Here is a 20,737-nt window from a genome sequence, read left to right as displayed (position 1 = left end):
ACCTGTTTAGTAAACAGTATCCCTTATGGGGAGGGTCTAAGGGTACTTAGAAATTGCAGTGATCCAAAAGACAGGGAATGTGCATTATCTGAGCTCCAACTACGTTTCAAACAGAGGGGGTACAGTGATAACTGTCTTAATTCATCTTTTAACAAAGTCAAGCAGAAAACCAGAGAGGAAGTTCTTTTCAAAGACAAAGACAAGAAGATGAAAAAGCAAGCAGATAAGGAATGCAGGTTGATCACAAACTACAACAAATTGCATGGATCACTGAGGAAGATTTTGACCCGACATTGGCATGTCATTAAAAATGACCCAATTATAGGTCCTTCACTAACTAACAGACCTCTTATTACCTTCCGAAAGGCAAGATCCTTTAAGCAAATGCTAGTCAAGACCACATTGACTAAGGCAAAGAAAAAAGCAAAAAACAAAAAGAGTAATTGGTTGTCCAGAAGGGATGGGTTCCTAAAATGTAGCAAATGTAAGGCTTGTGAACATGGGAAAAATACAAGTACATACCAACCAGGCCTCTCTAACAGAACAAAAAAGATCAAAGGTCAATTTGACTGCAAGACAGATTTTTCGATTTATGTTTTGTGTTGTGGGTGTGACCTACAGTATGTAGGTAGTACAATTAAACCCGTTCACCAACGGGTGCTACAACATTTAAGGGCGATTAAGAATGCGGATAGATCCTATCCAGTCGCCCGACATTTCGAAAAATTCCATGATAAGAATCCGAGCAGTCTGTCCTATTTTGTGATAGATTCCGTACCCTTGAATGAAAGAGGGGGGGATAGGGTTAAAAAGCTACGCAAACTGGAGTCATGGTACATAGTTGAATTGAATACAAAAAGCCCGTATGGATTGAATATCGAAGAAGACCTGTACACACACCTATGAATTTTGACTTAACTGTAATAAGGATATTATTGTGTGGTATATTTAGCTTCCTGCATAGCGAGAGTCATTTTCTCGGGTTAAGAGTTTATAAAATTTGTGTTATTGGTTTTAGAATTTTTTGTTTTCACATATGAACAATAGAACTGATTAGATTTGCCCACTAGGGCTTTATTTGGAAAAACCCTTCGGTTTTTTTTTTTTACTTACGTGTATCCGTGTAAATATTTGGGAATTATTGGACATGACTGTAATCATTGAATATAACCTGCCTTATGTAGTCTTGGCAGTTCAATTGCCCACTTGGGCTATATTTATGCATAATAACTGTGAAAGCATCTTTAATTAAGATTAAGGTCTGAACAAATGAGCACGAAATTTTAACGCTTTCTTGTTTAAACTACACCGTTATGACTACTAAATTCAAAGGTTTTTTATTTACACTTGGTGAAAGCTTTTGTTCCAAATAATCTCGTAATGTAATTTATTGTTAAAACACAATGCACGGAAACACGCATCATGAAAACCAATGCAAATATTTCTTTCAGTTCTATGATTTTGGTTGTCACGTGATGCATCACGTGACAGTAGAGCACTTTAAATGTTTGTACTTGTTTGTTAAACTTTATCGTGACCAAGCCTGCTGGGTCAGGCGAAACGCGTTGACAGCGACTGAGAAATAAAAGAAGGTTTTCCACCACGCTGTGTCGTCTTCTCTTCGAAAATTTGTTCGAGGTTCTGAGCGCTTTTATATATATATATATATATATATATATATATATATATAATCTTGCTAATTCATCTGCATCTTAATATATTTTTTTAATTGTCCATATTGTAGATGATTAAACATTTAATCCAATATTTGCTAATCTGTGGGTTTTGAAAGCTGCACAGAGGAACGAAGCCACCGCCAGGCAAACATACGGGTCTCTAGTTGTAACATGGCACACAGTGCGGAGGTATAATTATGTAGACAAAATTTCTTCAGGAGTGGCACGATGAATCTTTTCCTCTCTATTTAATAAATATGGCAGAAAAAAAATATATGTACAATGGATCGAAAGTCACATGGACATCGTCCTAGTAAGGTCTCAGAGAGCACGTTCGTTGGATATCCCAGCATTAACATTGCATATCCCAACCTGAACCTTATTAAAAGAAAACAGTGGCAATTGTTAGTCACACTGCCAAGATATGAAGGTAGCCCCTGCACTAAAGAGGATCTCTTGTTATAGGCAGTTACCATGGTTTTGTCTTTACTTTTGTGCTCTCTTTCTTGTGTGCATTTCTCTCAGAAAAGATGTGTTCGAGGCATATGAGCTGCAAAATTCATACTTTTACATAGATCGCCATCTGGTGTTGTCCTCGGATGCTTGCACCTTGTTGTTGTCTTGGAAGAAGTCATTGTAGTCACGAGACAAGTGACTCCTCCCTTGTACGATAGTGCGCATGGGCATCAACTCCATCCTTAGATTGTTATTTTGCGCCATAAGGTTCGGATGTAACTTCAGCGCTCCGGTTCGGTACCCTTTTTCCAGACCTCTTCAATGCGCAAAATATCACAAATCTACGTTATCATTTCGTTCGCGTGCCTCAACGCAATAACTCAAGAATACCCCGGTTCCGGTCATCGACACAGGCCGCAGGGCCTATCAACGCCATTCTAGCCTGCGGCTAATTGAAATGACTCAATTTAAACAATGCCCCAAATTGTGTAGCTAAATTTCCACACAGCGACCATCACAAGGTCTGCAACCTTTGTCTCGCGCCAGAACACGAAGAAAAACATTGTCAGGCCTGAACCTCTTTTCGATCCAAGAAAACTATCCGTGATCGCCGGGCTCGACGACAAGTCATGGCGCCACGATCGGCACCAGTGCCAGAAGATATCTTCAATGAAGGCCCCGACGTCCCAGAGGCAGAGGATTCAGAGGAGCTCGATATCGTATCCGAGGCATATGACGACGACTCCGATGACCACATCACTCCAGGTCAACGAGTGAGTACAACTGCCCCTGACCCTACCCCACCCAAAAAGAAGGCTCCGGTCAAAACTTCGCCTGAAGGCCTTAGTCGAGACCGAAAGAAAACTTCAGAAGCCCCACCCACAGACCTGGCTCCCAATACAAAAGAAAAGCCTTCCGGCGGTTCGGGACCAAGCAAGCCGCACATTAGTGCCCCGAAAGCACAGTCCGTACTGAACGCAGGAACATATCCCGCTGTCGCTAAAAAGCCTCAGCAGCAAGTACTTCGGCACCGAAAAATAAAAAGGTCTCGGAGCCGAAGCACCTCAAAAACCTTCGGATCCGACTAAGATTTCAGACTACATCGAAGCCGAAGAACATGAAACCCCCTTCAAAGGCTCCAGACAAACCTAAACCACGTCCCGAACCGAACAAATCAGCGCCAAAAGCATACCAACGAGGAGGAACTGTTTCTACCAGATCCCATCGATCCGAAACAGAAAACACTGCATGTGGACCCTAAAATAGGCCATATCAGTACCCCCTCGAACAAAAGAAAATTCGACACCCCACACATTCCTGAGGTGCCTGTAAAGAAAAAAGACTGTGCAACTTCACATTTAGACCCTCTTCTCCTGTTATTTCTACTGAGCCTTTCTTTCCTCCAATGTCTCCTATACTTCCTCCATACTCCCCACCACCACAGGATGATGATGACCTAGGGGAAGGGGGTGGAAATAATGACCACTTCAATGATCCTTATGACACTGGCACACCACAGGACACATGGGATGACTACAGTCACCCTGTAGATCCTCCAGACCTTCCTGATCCAGAGGCATACCCAGCCAGACACCCAACCAGACCATCTCCCCCAGATGACAACATTGGCTTTCTACAGCTCATTGATAGGGCTGCACAATATCATAGCGTGCAAATTTCAGACCCCCACAGAGGAGTACTTTCTGGTAGACACTTTGGCACAGTCACAAAGGACAGTACAAACTTTACCCATGCTTAAAGGTGTTATTAAACATGCTTCAGACATCTTCAAAGACCATGTTAGGACCAGGAGTCTCAACCCTCGGTTGATAACCAATATAAACCCGCCCCTAATGATCCCACCTACATTAAAGGTCAACTCCCCTTAGATTCCCTAGTGGTGACCAATGCTAGGAAGCGGTCCAACTCCCAAACCTCCGGTGATGCCCCACCTCCAGACAAAGAGTCAAAACTGCTAGACGCTTCCGGCAAACAAGTTTTCTCCCAAGCAGCTAATCACTGGAGGAGAGCTAATGCACAATCATTACTTGCCAGATACGATAGGGCTCACTACGACAAGCTTGAGGGCCTAATGCAGCATTTGTCTGACCGATACAAGGCCAAAGCCAATGATTTGATTCAGGAGGGCAAGTTAATAATAAACACATCCATTAAATGTGCCCTCGATGCAGCAGACACCATCTAGATCAATCAACACTAGTATGTTACTCGGAAGACAAGCATGGTTGCGCATTTCTGGCTTCAAACAAGAATTGCAAACTACTATCCTTAATCAGCCGTTAAATCGGGAACAACTTTTTGGCCCAGCTGTAGACACAACATTAGAGACAATGAAAAATTGCACTAAGACTGCAAAATCGTTGGGTGCATTATAGTCTTCATCTACACGAGGCTCCTTTCGTCGCTCCTTTTATAGGGGTGCACCCAAAAACATCAGTACAGATACTGCTTCCTCCTCCTACAAAACTCCCGCGCAAACATCTCCCAACAAGGGACATTTCAGAGGTGGGTACAGGGGGAATAACAAAGGGAGAGGCCGAGGTAACAATACTCGCACCTCCCCCACTAACAAACAGTGACTTCCCTCCAGACCATTCCACTCCGGTTGGAGGTAGACTCTCACAGTTCCTACCTATCTGGAATTCCATCACTACGGACAAGTGGGTAAGACAAATTATCCAGTATGATTACTGCCTGGAACTTACTGCAACTCCCCTCTAACATACTGCCCAAACAGCGTCCAATGTCCACGGAACATCTAACGCTCCTCAAACAGGAAGTTCTCTCACTGCTTCAAAAGCAGCATGCAATAGAATCAGTTCCCCTAGAGCATCAAGGGACGGGAGTTTACTCCCTATATTTTCTAATCCCTAAAAAGGACAGTACTCTCAGACCAATACTGGACCTCAGACCTCCCAACTTTTGCATACAGTCAGATCACTTTCATATGATCACTCTTCAACAAGTCCTTCCACTACTTCAACAAGGCAACATCCTTGCAACATTAGATCTCAAGGACGCCTACTTCCATATTCCCATACACCTTGCTCACAGGAAATATCTAAGATTTACAGTGGATGACCTATCAGTTCAAGGTTCTCCCATTAGGGGTAACCTTAGCACCCGGGTCTTCACAAATTGTCTCGCTGTGGTAGCTGCACACTTGCGAAGACAGCAAATCCATGTGTTTCCATACCTGCGTGACTGACTGATAAAAGCAAACTCACACAGTCAGTGTGTTCATCACACTCACCAAACAATTCTACTGCTACACCACTTGGGGTTCACAATCAACCACGCCAAGTCACATCTACAGCCCTCCTACCTACATCAGTATCTAGGGGTCACCATACACACTTCCAAAGCTCTAGCATACCCCAATCCAGCCAGGATAGCAAGTATTCAAACCCTCATCACAAAATGTCAACCTCAACACTCCCTTCCAGCTCGAATGTTTATGCAATTCATAGGAATGATGGCTTCTTGCATTTTCATAGTACCTCCCGCAAGACTTCAGATGCGTCCCTTACAAGAATGCTTAGCACGTCAGTGGAATCAGGCTCAAGGTCAACTTACAGATCTGGTGTTGGTGGACAGCCGCACACATCACTCTCTGCAGTGGTGGAACACACAAAACCTTTCCAAAGGGCGGCCGTTCCTAGAGCCAATTCCACAGATAGTGCTAACAGCGGACGCATCACTCACCGGCTGGGGAGCCCATCTCTTAAACCATACAATTAAGGGCAAGTGGACCACCCAACAAAAACTGCTCCACATAAATCCCCTAGAATTACTAGCAATATTTCTAGCGTTAATGTCGTTCCAAGCGCATCTTCTCAACAAAACTGTCCTAGTCCTAGTCCGGACAATATGACAGCAATGTATTACATACAAAAACAGGGAGGAACACACTTGTTGCAGCTGTCTCAGCTAGCACAAAGTATATGGAGATGGGCCATTCCACAAAATATATATCTTCTGGCAGAACATCTTCCAGGAGTGCACAATCAGACTGCGGATCTGCTCAGTCGTCAGACACCATTACAAGTATGGGGTGACCCAAACAAGTCTGTGGACCTGGGTAACGTTCAATATAGAAAAACAGTGGTCCATAAACCAATCAGTCTCCAGAGTAGATTATTTATAGTCTTTTCTTAGTTTGGAGCTAAAATAAATTCACGCTCCTTGTGGACAACAATGCTCAAGCATAAGATTTTGCAATGATACAAACATATATATATATGGAAAATTAGAAAAACGGATGTGCAGAGACTTAACTTTGTATGAAACAACATGAATTTATTTTCATTCCTAGAGTATTTATCACTGGACGTGTTTTTATAAAACAATGATTGGTCCAAGGGGAACGTGCAAAGAAGTAGTGCTCGAAAGATCAGTGGGTGGGGAAGTATTCCCAGGGTGAAAAATGAAGAGAAAAATAGAAAGGTTCAATGTGGGATTGATCAAGGGTATCAATTTTATTGTCCTGACCCAACAATATTTTACATGGTCTATTTACATTGTTTTTTACAATCACAGATTGTAATCATCTGTGGCACCTAATCAGTAAGGGCTGGGTGGCTCCAGGTACATGGGTATGTGTTCGTCGACGTTTCGACTCTGCTTGTGGCATATGGGACAGTTGAGCCTTTGCCTGCGAGTCATCCTCAGGGCGGGATTGGTGGGGGATGGGAGGCATCCCGTTTTCAGACTGACAGCCAAAGTAACAAAGGGGCCAATTTTATTGTATCAGAAATATAGGGTAAACCTAATTCTTTGTGTGTGATTACATTATTGCGTGCCTTGGGAACAGACTGTAACCTTTTAGTAAACCCATCCTCTATTTTTTGGAGGGAATCCACGTTTGAAATATCCCATATTGCTGCCCCGTATGTGGCCACTGATGCACTTTTTGCAAAATACATTTTTACCATCTCTGGTATTGGTTTGTCAACTTTAACGCAAAAAGGCACACGCAACATGGCAAACTCTCAGTCGGTGACCAGTTGATTGCCACTCCTTCTTACCTTGGCCAGTGATAGGCAATATATGTACCACTCCCAGTGCCTTGAATAGCACCGCTCCTCATATCAACTGCTTTTTTACTCCCCCTAGAGATATTGGTAATGTCTCCTGTATACACATACTTCTGATGGAGATCTCACATCACTTGCCCATGGTGTTGGATGGTAGTTGGTAGATTTGACAGGGTGGGTGCAGGTTAAACGGCTGGTGGTTGTTGGGTCGTTCTTTTAATGACTTTCTCCATGGCCCTCCCATAGAATATTTTGAGTTCAACAGGGTTTCTGTCTCATCCCCCACCACATTCTTGGTAGACTTCAAAATCATTGTTATGGGGAAGGCTCTGTCATATATCTGTGGCAAAACCAAGGATCATGAGGGAGAGAGCGTCTGTGACTTGAGCATAATGTTGGCCATCTGAAGCGAGCAGACTCTGCCCATCCATGTAAGTCAGTCCAACGTACCCTAGACCAGACCCTCACTGCCGTTATGCAGAAGCTCCTTGACTCAGCCCATTTGGGATGATTGCCCTACCAGGGGTGGGTGGATGATAAGGCAGGAAGTTGCTCTACTGGCTCGCAAACTGTCACAGTCTCAGCGGGTTCATTTCTGAACTTTGCCCCCCCACAGTCTGCACAATATCCATAACAGCTGCATTTACCACTTACTATCATGCCCTGTAAGCCAACCAGTTGCTCTCTTTACCCCGAAAGAAGTAACCAAATTATTAACGATTAGGAGAGAGATGTTTAGATCTCCTCCTTTTTCCAATGGAGATACACCAAGCCATCGCTTTGATGGCCTTGGACAAAACCCTGGGGCCTAATGGCTTTCCGCTGGAATTCTTTAAGAGACACTCCTCTTTACTCACCCCTCACTACTGGAGTTGTATGAAGATGCTTTTGATATGCGATCATTCCCCTACGACTTAAGAATAGTAACTGTAGCAGTCATCCTTATACCTGGCAAAACTCCAGATGAGTATTCCTCCATCCGCTCCATATCAATAATTTTGTATCTAAAATACTCTCCAAACTCTTGGCCGCTCGCCTGGCCAAGGTGGTGCGCTCCCTGGTCCATGCAGACCAGAACTGTTGTATGCCTGACATGAGCTCCAGACACTGTCTCCGCAGCTTACAGTTGCCTCTGGATTCTGTGGATGAACTCCAGTAGAACAGTGCCCTTCTGGTGAACGTATGGTGCACCTTTGACACTGTCCATTGGCCCTTCCTCCTTGTGGTTCTTTGTAAGATGAGATTCGGCCCCCAGATTTTCCGTTTGGTTAAAACTCTGTACATCTGGCTCTGTTCACAATTTTGGGTTATTAGACTATTGTATCTCTCCTTTCCAATAGAGTGGTGCACTCATCAGCTTTGCCCACTGTCACAGTTGCTTTTCGCCTTGGTGATGGAGCCTCTCACAAAGCGGATATGGGTGGACGTCCCGGTGCATGATTTTCAGTGAGAGGAGAGGAGTTCAGAATCTCCCTCTACACTGACGACATGCCACTCTACCTTCATCAACCCTAAGTCACTGTTCCCCGCCTCATGGAAAGCCTATGCAATTATGAGGATGCTTCGCAGCTCAGGATGAACTAGGGGGGAATCTACAGTGGTACCAATAAAGGGAGACATACAGATGGCATTGAGAGAGGCCAGACTTAGGCTGGTGGGAGACCGCTTCTGTTAACTTGGCGTGACAATCCCCCTTACCAACAAAGATTTTAGTAATTAAACATATTGTCGGTGTTCCAGAAGGTGAAGCATGACTTCAGGGTGTGGGCGCGCCTACCACTTACCATAGCGGGCCTGGGAGCATTATTCAAGATTCTCTCGTTCTCATTTCCCCTATGTCCTACAACATTACCCCTTCATATTTCCCCATATGTTTTTTACGTGTCTGCAAGCCAGATCAGATCCTTCTTGCCGTCAGGTCATACTCCTCGAGTTTTGTTCGACAAGTGGCATCCTTCGCTGGCAGGCAGTGCTAAAGCTAATCAAATGATATAGTTAAATAACAGCAGCAAATAAATCAGCTTCGCACAGGCAGGGAGGGCATGTGTGCGTAGAATGGCCCATTGCTGCAGATATTCTTGGGAAGTGTAGTTCTATGGCCAGGTGTCTCTATGTCATTCTTGGAAAGGTAAAGTATGGTGTCCAAACAAACCAGCTGTACTAAATCAGCACTCTAATCCCACATTTAATTATACAATCATTTAATGACTATGTAGGGTAATGTTTCATTCTTGTAGACAAAGTCCGATGTAAAGTGTCATCAGGAGAATTACCAGCTATAGCCAGTCACCTAGGGCTCAGTGTGTGCAGGCCAGGGAGATTATTGTGAGGTTCAGGGTATATCGTCATTCAAACCCATACTGTCACTGAGTAATTTGTAGAGCCATTTCTGCTTTTAATGAATAGAAATGTTGTAAAATCTGTGACATGGGCAGGAATGAAGGGCTGTTCCAGAACTGTCCAGCTTAGTTCTATCTCTGGTTCTCCTTAGACCTTGATAGACCTTGGTCTATCCAACGGAGACCCCCCTGTAGGTCCCTAGTAAATGGTACCCTAGTACCTAGGGCATTGGGACTGAAGGTCCCCTAGGGGCCCCTCACCAAGGCCATGCAAGCTGCCACTGAAGCCTGCATGCCTTGGTGCAGACAAAAACGACAAAATCAACATAGCACTGTGTGCTATGTCAAAGCAACACTGCCTACGGTTTGGGTAAGTCACAGCTCGAGCAGGCCCAGCGACCTTTAAAACCCTGGGAGGACTGCCTGCCTTCTATTAAGATCAAGAAACTCCAGTGGACAGCAGACCTGTCCAAGAAGAAGCCAACTTTAAAACTGAAGAGCTCTGCCCTGAAGAACCGCAAAACCGCCTCCAGACCCACTTCTGCACCTAAAGCCCACGTGGCTCACCGGTCCTGCGAAGGTTCCCCAGCAATTCTGAACCAGACTCCACTGTGGTCTGACCCCTGCCGGACTCTAAACGCAACACCTGCAGCCTCAATCTGAAGACTCCGCCCTGACCACGACCTGCCCGATAAGCTGTTCCTGACGCCAAAGGACATCCCTGTACCCGAAGCCCATGGTCCTTGGGGAGCTTGACCAATAGTGTCCCTATATCCTGGGCAGTGGTGGGTTTTCTTCGTTCAGTCTCCTGGCCCAAACCTGCAGCCTTTCTCCAAAACCAATCTCCCCAATTGATTTGCATTGGGTGCCCAACACCGTGTGCACACTTTGCACCCAGCCACCCCTGTGCCACTGAAGGTGGAAGTTTGGTACTGCTTTGTGACGCCCGTGCTTACCTTAACTTCTGGAGATGCCCCAGACACCGCTTTGCTTAGCTTTGAGCAGCGCAACTTCGATCACCCCCAGTCTCCATTGGTTAACATTGGGTGCCCGACCCCGAATTTGGAATCTGCACCCGGCCTACCTGTGCCGTTGGTGGTGGACTTTTGGTACTAATTTGAACTTTGCCTGGTGTTGACCTGAAACCCCAAAGACTGGATCTGTAAGTTGTGTACCTGCCCTTAAAATTGTGTTCTTGTTTACCTCACATTGGTTAACATTGCTGAACTGAAAAATTGTACTGTCAACTTTTAAAAATAAAAAGTATTTTTGTTTTTAAAAAGGGACTTACCTTTTAACGTACATCTTGATCTTAAAACTTGAAAGAGCTTATTTCTATAAGATTGGTGTAGATCTCCTTTTTGAGTCGTGTTTCTTTCAGTAGTCACTGTGTGTATAACAAAAGTCTTACTCTCCTCTTGGTTAGGCCTAAAGCTGCACGACCACACTACCACTAATAGAGCACTATCGGCTTACATTGATCTCTGCAAACTTCTGGGGGAATCACTGGACTCTTTACACGACATAACCACTTAGTGATATACCACATAAAGTGTCCTGGTCTTACATTGGTGGTGCAGTGTGGGGTACAAGACTCAACATTTGTTGTACATCTTGATTAATAAGTGATTTCACAAGAGGAAATCCAAAAATGTCTTTAGCTAAAATATTTTTCCAATGTTCCTTTTTTTCCAAATTTACTAGTGTTAGGCCCTTAGTTAAGTCCCCCACTGTTTAAAAATTATCAGTAAAGTAGTTGGGTCTTTAACAGTCCTTAGCATTTGTTATAAGTTCCTAATAAGTTTCTAACTACTTTAAACACCATGTCTGAGAACCCAGGGACCTCCCAAGAGCTCAAACTGCCCCCTATGCACATCTAAGAGTTACACAACTCAAAGAGCTGTGCAAGGCATGAAAACCTGGCATGGGTCCTAAACCCACAAAACCCCATCTGCAGCAGTTGCTAGCGGAGGATGACAAGCCCCTGATAAGTAAAACTTCCCGCAATGGGGAAGAGGATGATGGATCCCGTGAGGGAGAGGAGGGTGTAGAATCCCCCACTACTCCCTCAGATAGCAACACCGCTGGTAGTGACCCCAGCAGAGTTCTAGAGGAGGGACATACTGATGGTGCAGATCTTCAGAAACAAGCCAAAGGGATAGCCTTAGATGCTAAACTCCTGGCCATAGAAAAAGAATTGGCTGAGATGGGCTTATGACCCATCTCTGGCGGCAGCAAAATAAGAAATAGAAAGCATATAGATTATTTTGACCCTAAAATCACCAAATGGATTGTCCCAAAATTCTTTAAGAATGATGATATCCCCCAGCGGTTCATTGCTGTTGAGAGAGACTGTCTTAGTAGACAGGTCCACATGAAGCTTTGGAAAGTTAGCCTGTGGGAAATGTTCTCAGGAAAGGGCAGGGATAGACTCTTGACACTCACTGAGAAAGAGTCTGAATACTATGACTTCATGAAGTGTACCCTAATTCAGGGATTTGGATTCACCACTGTGGGAGTATAAGATCAAATTTATGAGAGACTTGAAAAACCCCAACCTGGGTATATTTTGTAGGCTGCTCACCGAAAGCACTAGGAGGTTTGTTAAAAGGTAACAATGTGCATGATTATGATGCACTTTAAAATTTGATAATGAAAACAAATCTATTGAGTAATTGTTTGCAGGAAAAGTTGCATCAATACCTAGTAGACTTGGGGCCAGTCTCTAACCAAGTGCTGGAGAAGAAGTCTGATCATTGAGTAAGAACCAGAGTTTCCAAAACTAGATATGATGGGGGTGACCAAAAGATGGAGGTTAAAAAGACCCCATAGAAAATACAGTAAGGCACTCTGAAAAAGATAAAAGTAAGGAGTCCCCTGTATTCCCCTAAAGGGTGGGCCCAGAGACACCTCGCAGAATAAAAATGGGGACCCCCAAGAAAACATGGTGCTCTAACTGCAACAAGACAGGGCACCTATCCAAGGACCCCTGCTGTCCTGGAAACCAACCCCCTTGTGTAACTCCAGGGGTTACCAGTGGCGCCTTTGAGGGTGGTTCCTCAGATGCGGAGGTCCTCCTAGCCTTCAACTGGATAGTGGGCCCAAAAGGTGAGTTGGAGTTTCCAGACGGGAGTAGACATTTCCACCACAAACTGTTGAATGCCCTGCAAGATACCTGTGCCAACCACACTGGTGCATGACAGGTTGTTACTCTCAAACCAGTATATCGAAGGGGAGACCAATAGAGTAAGGGCTATCTCAGGGTAGGTCACGGTTAGGCCTGTGGCTGTATTGCCCCTAGAAATAGCTGGGTCCCTTAGTTGGAGAAGGGTGGTGGTCAGTAAAGATCTCCCCCTTGACTATATTCTTGGGAATGACCACCCAGAGGTTGTTCTGAGACAAAGTGAGACCCTTGTCCAGTGCCATTTCTCACCTAAGCATTCTGGGGGGCTGAACCTGCAGCCAGTGTAGGTAAGCCCAAAGAGAAAATGAGGAAGAGAAAGTTTAGGAAAGGTGGGCAATTCTTGGCCAATGTTCCAGTGAGCCTGAGCCACAGATCTCCTACACCAGTAGAGGAGAACTCCAAAGTTGGCACTGGTAAAGTCCTCCCTGGCGCACAAAAAGACCTGACTAGTCAGGCAATTGTTCAGCCTGAGGTAGTAGCTCTTCAGCTGACAGAAAGGAGAGTGAAAGAAGGGTGTTTGCTAGAGGAGGTAGTAACTCCCCACTGTAAAGCAGCAGGCAGGCAACCAGAAGCACAAGAAAACCTGTGTGTTGGCCCCTTCATCTGTCATTGAAGAACTAAAGGTGCAGTTCTGGGCACTGACAGCTTCCCTGTTCTTGGCATGGTGGTCGCACAACACATGCTTAATAGCATGTTAGACCCCCTGATCCTGTTGGTCATGGTGGGGTTCCTCAGGTTGTGGGTGACCTCGTTGAGTAGGGAGGATGTTGACCTGGCTAAGTTAGAAATTGCAGAGCTGGACACCTCTGATCCCAAACTACAAAGTTTGGGTAACTGCACTTAAGAGTTAGGAAAGGGGTATTGTAAGTTAGTTCCTGAAACTGTTGAGGTAGGCCAGCTCCCAAAAGAGACTGACCTGGACAGAAGGATGTACGGCAGAGTAGGCCCTGCAGCATTCAAACCACTTCCTTTACTCTTCCTCACCTGACAGACTAGGAAGTCTCTCCTAGGTTTGGCTGAGCCTCCTGGCCTGTGGGCTGGAGGGGGAGAGGCTCATGTATGAAAATGGGTTTGTGTTGCAGTACCCCACCCCCTAAGCACAGTGGATCACAATATGAGTTCTAAAATGTACACCACCATCCCTTTCAACAACAAAAGGTTTTCAACTAAAGGTCTTCATATTGTCCTCTCACTATCAAAGATTGTCTGTGATAAGGTGTGTTTTTTTTTTTTTTACAGGTCCTCTGAAATTCCTGTCTAGACTGAAAAATATTTCCCCCAGTTAATCTCATATTGTGTTTCATTATGTTATTAATATTATTTCAGTTTACTGGATGAGTGATTCCAATAACTCGGTTTGTAAATTCAATGTACAATTATAAACTTGAAAGTAGATTTTTTTTGTTGCCTCTTATTGTGGCTGTTAGCAGGCCTTGTTATGTCACAATAAACCTGTTGCGTACCTGCTGTTTTTTAGTGTGAACTTTGTCTGCTATGATGCTTCTGTGCATAAACTACCCTTTTTACTTTCTTATCCTTTGATTCTGGTGGACCACGAGTGGAAATATTTGTGCATGATATTGTGTGATTGCCATCTCAAATAGCCATGATGTTGCAGTCTGACAAATGGCTATACACAGGGCTTTAAGTGAGATGCAAAAACTGTAGGGTCTCTCAAAGGGGCGTGGCCAATGTTATTAAGGGCGTGGCCTAAAACACGTAAGCTAAAAATCTGTACTTAGCATAGTGTGCCACCTGACTTGTATTTTGTTGTTTCTGTCATTACATCCAGATATACGACACAAGTAACATACCCACAAGAAGTCAGCACTATTGGCTTTGTTAAGGGTTGTCAGTTGCACAGATATATAAGCAGCTACTATGGCTAGTATATAATATTGAAAAAGCTTCCACTTAAAGCCCTGGTGACACTAGGACAATGTTGCTGCTCCTGAGTTTCAAAAAGAGAATGGAAATCCAGAGAGAAAATAACTCTTTAAAGGATTTCCCTTCCCTCTACAACACTCACCTGGCATGAGGTCATGCCCTAATTTCTGAGCCCGTGAGCAGTGTGAGCAGCCACATGGATGTGTCTGATGTCACTATAATGCAGAAAAAATGGACTGCCTGTGCCCGGGCACAAAACAGAGCCCGATAGAGGCCCGTTTCGAGGCCCCCTTTAAAGAACTGCCGGTGAGACCCTGCCCACTTAAAGCCCTGGCTATACACATAGAAAGTAACTTGCACATCTTGCTACTGGGCATTTGAGAACAGGATCACTGTTTTTTGTGACACTTCAAAAACAGAAGCATGCCTAGTCTTTCTATTACCCCATAAGAGGTCAGCTGTTGAAAATGTATTCTTGCTGTCAGCGTATGCCAAGAAAATACAAATATGCATTAAAAAATAAGGCATCCACGAAAAAAGGATTGCAAGATGAATTTACTTTCTTTGTGGTTGCAGGAAAGATCTCAAGTTTGTCGGTGAAATAGAGAAGGAAATAAAAACACTGGTGGAAGCTGTGAATAAGGTTGGTATCAGGAAGGCAAGTTAAGTCCTCAATTTTATCAGCTTAATAACATGTTTTCTTGGATGAATGAACTCCTGCTCTGATAAACACCAAAAAGATAACACAGGTGGTCTCTACTGAATAGTGATCTTTAATGAATTTGGGATCTTTTTTGCCAAAAGGAAACCTTTTCCAAGAATGCAGTTGCCCAAATGAGTGTTGTTGATTTCAGTTTTTGGTTTTTAGAATTGTTCACTCAAATTATCTCACTTTGGCTTACTGTTTTTTCTTTTAAACATTGCCTTGCATTTAAAGGGCACATGCTGTGGTATCATGTTTCATGGAGAATACATTGACAGTATTGTTATGCAAATTGTGTACACATAAACACACCCACACCAACCAGCTCACAACATCCCATTCCCTACCTAGTGACGCTATACTTTTGATGAGGACCTAAATTCCTTCAGAAGTAGTAGATTTGGTCCATTCATCAGTTTGCATGTACTTAATGACCTGGTGCTGTTTTATCCTGCTGAAGGCACGCTTATCTTAGGCAGGGGACTTCATTCTTTTTTCTTCTTTAGACAGTGCTTTTTTGTTTTGTTTTTTAAACTACGGTGAGTGTAAACCTTCTCTCTGCCAGTTCACTATTAGGTATATACAGCATAGATAAGTTAATGGGAGGGATTGTGAAGAAAAATGTGAAAAGAGAACTTAGTTTTTCTCAAGGGATCTTCATTAAGATTCATAAACTCTGACTAGTTATGCCCATATGCGGGTTTGCCAGAGCAGTTGTAAATGTGGAGAGTAAACCTTGACAAAGAAAGCAAAGGAAAATGCGCCTTTATACAAGAAACATTTGCTCTATGTTTGTTCTTTTCAAAACCAGATTATGAAAATAACAAAACTCGTTATGAAAATACAATACAATTGGGTTCAACAAAGACTTAGGAACTTTGCAGTTTTGAAACAGTCCTTATATTCCCTTTTTTATAAGTAAAAATATCTAAGAAAGTTATTGTTATAAACCTACAGCCTAGAATAATGAAAAATTGTGTGGTCAATTTGAAGTTACGATTAGCCCTCCACAGTCACAGCATGCAGAACAGTGGCAGTCGTAATTCTTCTTTATGGCTCTGTGAAAAGGATCCCAAAACACAGGGCTTTACCCTTCATCTATACTTATTAAATAAAATACTTCCGGTGGCATATTGTATGCTCCGCTGACACCTTTTGCCCTTTAAGGGATTTTGAAAATTTCTTTCTGCCAAGTAAGTGTGGTCTAGTTTTTCTCAGTCACTAGTGACCCACTTTTTCTGTTAGGAAATTGCACATTAGAGGTGATTATTGGGAAATCCTTGGGTATTTCTAATGATTTACTTCTATTTGGTGCTTTACTGATGAGAAAAAAGTGTCTGCAGGAATGTAAGATTTTGAGGGAAAATGTGAGTAACCATTCCTAGACTGGGGTCAGGGATTTATAGAGTTCACTGTATTTTTGACCATCGTAAGAGTCAATGCAGTGAAGATGCCATGGAGGAGATATTCTACCTAACCGCGCATGACCCTTTTTTTGACACCTAAGTAAAGGACCTTCAGTGGGATGTAACTGTGCTTTCCTCATTGCTCTCAAGACCCTCAAAATCTTCGGAGAGGCCCTCAGTATTACTCATGGGGCTCTTGACTTCATGGACAGTCCCTCATGTAGGGCCCTTGACCAGCATCGAGAAGTCCACAAATGTATTGAGAGGCCTTCAACATCATGGAGAGTCTGTTATCCTGAAAAGAGGCCAGTTAACCCTGTTGGAAGGATCTCCGTATTTAAGATGATTCCAGCAACCTTTGTATTAACTTCCAGGTCAAGGATTTATGGCCTTCAAGGTTTCAGAGAATGTACCGTGGTAGGCTACATGACAACAGTTATATGTACTCTATGTAAGCCTTGCTTCCCTGTTTTTGAGTGTTCTCACAAAAAGCTGACAAAATGTGGCTCATGCTGGGATGACAGTAGCTATCCTGGCATGAGCCCTTGTGCATTTCCCAGGCACAAGACAGTCTGATTCAAATGACCCACCCATGCTCACTGACATCGGTTCTTGCTTTTTCCGCACCAGCCAAAGCGCAGATCCGTAGAGAGATATCCTTTGGTCGTTCTTTGGTTATTGTTTTTTTTACTTTTGTCTACTTCTTTTTTGAGTCTTGGACTCCTGGAACATCAAGGATGTCCCTGAGTAGGAATGGCTTCAAGCTCTACGGTTCCTGTCATAGGATGATGTACATGACGGATCCGCCCCTCGTGTGCCTCTGTTGCCTGTATCGCGACCGCGATCTGAAGTTGTGCTCAGAGTGCCGAGACATGAATCCGAAGGCTTTGCAGGAGCAGTCCCAAAAGCTCTTGGATGCCCGGCACTCAGCTCTGCATCGCTCCTGTTCTCGTTCAAGAGGAAGGTCCTGAGGACGGTCGCAGAGCCCACACTCCTCGTCACATTCCAAGTCGGGGAGGTCAGGTAAGCACAAGAAGAAGTCAAAGAAGCAGTTCTTAGACTTTGCTGGGGTTCACTATCAACATGCCAAAGTCACACCTGACTCCCTCTCAGAAGCTCCCTTTCATTGGAGCGATTCTAGACACACTTCAGTTTCGGGCCAATCCTTCTGTTCAGCTTGTCTGGGATATTCGGGCTATTCAGGCTATGAAACAGATATTTCAGCTTCTATCCTGGATTTCAGTAAGAATGACTCTGAGGCTGCTGGGCCTTATTGCCTCCTGCATCCTCCTGGTGGATCATGCCAGATGGCATATCCAGGCTCTACGGTGGGACCTGAAGTTCTAGTGGGCGCAGCATCAGGGGAATCTTTCCAGCTACATCCAGATCTCGGAGGAAACTTCACACCAACTGCAGTGGTGGCTAACAGACCAAGATTGGGTCAGAGGCAGACCCCTCTCCCTTCCCCAACCAGATCTGATGGTCGTGAAGGATGTGTCACTCCTTGGATGGGGCGACCACCTGGGAGAGGTGGAGATCAGAGGTGTCTGGTCTCCGGCAGAGTCCGGTCTCCATATCAACCTTTTGGTGCTCCGGGCAGTCAAGACTGCCACTGAAGACATTCCTTCCGTCTCTCAAAGGGAAAGTGGTGCAGGTGTTCACACACAACACCACCGTCTTGTAGTACAGCAACTAACAGGGTAGGCTAGGGCCATGGACCCTTTGTTAGGAGGCTTTCCGCCTCCAGACATGGCTGGAACATCATGACATATCCCTGGTGGTTTACCATCTGGCTGGTTCTCTGAACGCCAGAGCGGACAAACTCAGCCATCGGTGCCTGGTTGATCATGAATGGCGTCTCCATCCAGGGGTTGCAAGGTCTCTTTCAGCGGAGGGGAAGGGCCTTGGTTAGATCTGTTTTCCTCTGAAGAGAACATGCAATGTCAGCAGTATTGCACATTGGAGTTCCCAAGGCGGCGTTGACTCTGCAATGCTTTTTGTCGCGAATGAAGTTTCGGCGTCCTACATGCCTCCTTTATACCACTTCTGCCCAGAGTGCTCTGGAAGATCGGGCTCAAGTCATTCTTGTGGCTCTGGATTGAGCATGAATAGTCTAGTATTCCAACCTTCTGAGTATGGCATCAATCCTTCGTTCATACTGACCCTTCAGGAGGATCTTCTGTTGCAGCAGCAGGGGATGGTTCTTCACTCAAACCTGTCCAGTCTCCACCTCCTTGCATGGAGTTTGAGCAGCGGCAGTTGACGGCAGTTGACCGCTTTTGACCTTCTACCCGAAAGTCTGTGAAGTCACGCTCCGGTTGCTCCCAGTTCTGACCCAACGCTGTGGGGGTAGGTGTCGACGGTGTTACCGCGCACGAAAGAGGTACCTAAGTCTATGGTGCCAGTTCCACGGGAGCAGACTGTTGGGGCACCCTAGGGACCACCTTAGGGTCGCAACACTAGGAGCAGGACCAACTGGCCGGCCCGTATACTGACCTCCAGACACAGGGTTGTATATTGTCACTAATTGTGTGTAGTACAGTCCCACTTAGGTCCTGAAGAATTGCATAGACTAACAATGGACCGGCTTTGTTATCTTTTCAAGAGTCACGCACTAGGTCTATAGCGTCGAGACGCCCACGGGCATTTGTTCGCGCTCTACAAATTCCAAAAATAAATAAATAGAACGCATGAAAAACGTTGACCTGAATTGAGGGTAGTAAAGTCTCTACTGTACCTTTGCACCAGTACGTATCTCCCCTCTCACTGATTTTAGTCAAGGTAGTCAACCACGTGAATAAAGTCCACAGTGGATTGCCTAACCTTTTTTAATTCACACTCACTTCACGACTACACCACCACTTGCGACCACTTCTACCCTCTCACCCGCATGCACAATATGTCTGGAACAGAAGATCTCCGTTAAAGAGCCCCTTCGCGAGTGCCCGTCAGACATTGCAGCGCCAGTCTGACGAGGAGCAGAACCCATATGATGAAGCATGACACCTAGCTTGCTAGGTGTGTGAGGGTTTTAGTTCCAAAAAGGGATATTTCCCCCCTTTTTTCCCTTGCACTTTCCGTTTTTGCTAGACGCATTCCTCTCCGTACCTTGATCGGATTTGGGGAACTTTGTCCCCATTCTTGTGTTACAGTTCGTCTGGGCTTGTACACTGGACCCCGTTAAAAATAGCCCTATCACGGTTCCCCTTCTTTTGTTGATAAAGTCATTTTGGCAGCCAGGTGTCCCTCCACTAAAACCGTATACACCTGCAGATGGAAAGAATTTGTGGCATAGTGCACAGCGAAGGCTGTTGATCCCTTTTCTGCTGCTCTTTCAGAGATTCTGTTGTACATACTTTCTTTGGCCCAGCAGGGCTCTGCTTTGGGCACCATTAAAGGTTATCTTTCGGCTATATCTGCCTTTCTGAGACTTCTAGATCAGTCTTATTTGCTCAAATCTCCCATTGTCAATAGGTTTTTTAAAGGCCTTACTAATTTGTTTCCTCCGTCTCCTTTCATAATACCCCAATGAGATTTAAATCTGGTTTTGCCTTTTCTTATGTGTGTTCCCTTCGAGCCTCTTCATAATTGCCCTCTCAGGCTTCTAACTCTTGAAACTGCTTTCCTTATTGCCTTCACCTCTGCTGTCAGAGATAGCGAGCTTCAGGCTGTATCTTCCAAGCCTCCCTCCCTATCTGTCTGTCCATCCGGAGAAAGTGGTTCTTTGAACAAAAGCTTTGTTCCTCCCTAAAGTGGTCCCGCCTTTTAATGTGGGACAATCCATCACTCAGCCTATCTGGGGGCGCCAAAAAAGGTCAGCTGTACAAAACCAGACCATCTCTAGATGGGTTGTTCTCTGCATTAAAATATGCTATGCAATGGCGAAGAAGGAACCTCCTGTGTGGTTGCATGCTGACTCCACTAGAGCAACAGCGGCAACCACTGCATTAGCACATGGAGTCCCAGTCCTTGATATCTGTCAGACAGCGACGTGGGCTTCCCTGCACACTTTTACCAGACACTACTGCC

General features: G+C 44.7%; 1 protein-coding gene across 1 annotated transcript in view; it reads left to right on the top strand.

Moving 5' to 3' along the window:
- Positions 1 to 20,737, top strand: part of NFX1 (nuclear transcription factor, X-box binding 1) — an 892,403-nt gene that overhangs the window by 773,874 nt on the left and 97,792 nt on the right. Inside the window, exon 21 of the mRNA XM_086965422.1 lies at positions 15,176 to 15,242. Coding sequence (XP_086821548.1) covers positions 15,176 to 15,242 — 67 coding nt within the window. The remainder of the gene's footprint in view (positions 1 to 15,175; positions 15,243 to 20,737) is intronic.

The sequence above is a fragment of the Lissotriton vulgaris genome, chromosome 4_1 (genome assembly GCF_964263255.1).
Source record: "Lissotriton vulgaris chromosome 4_1, aLisVul1.2, whole genome shotgun sequence".
Classification (NCBI taxonomy): domain Eukaryota; kingdom Metazoa; phylum Chordata; class Amphibia; order Caudata; family Salamandridae; genus Lissotriton; species Lissotriton vulgaris.
The sequence above is the reverse complement of the archived record's forward strand: the minus strand, read 5'-3'. Positions and strand labels throughout refer to the sequence as shown.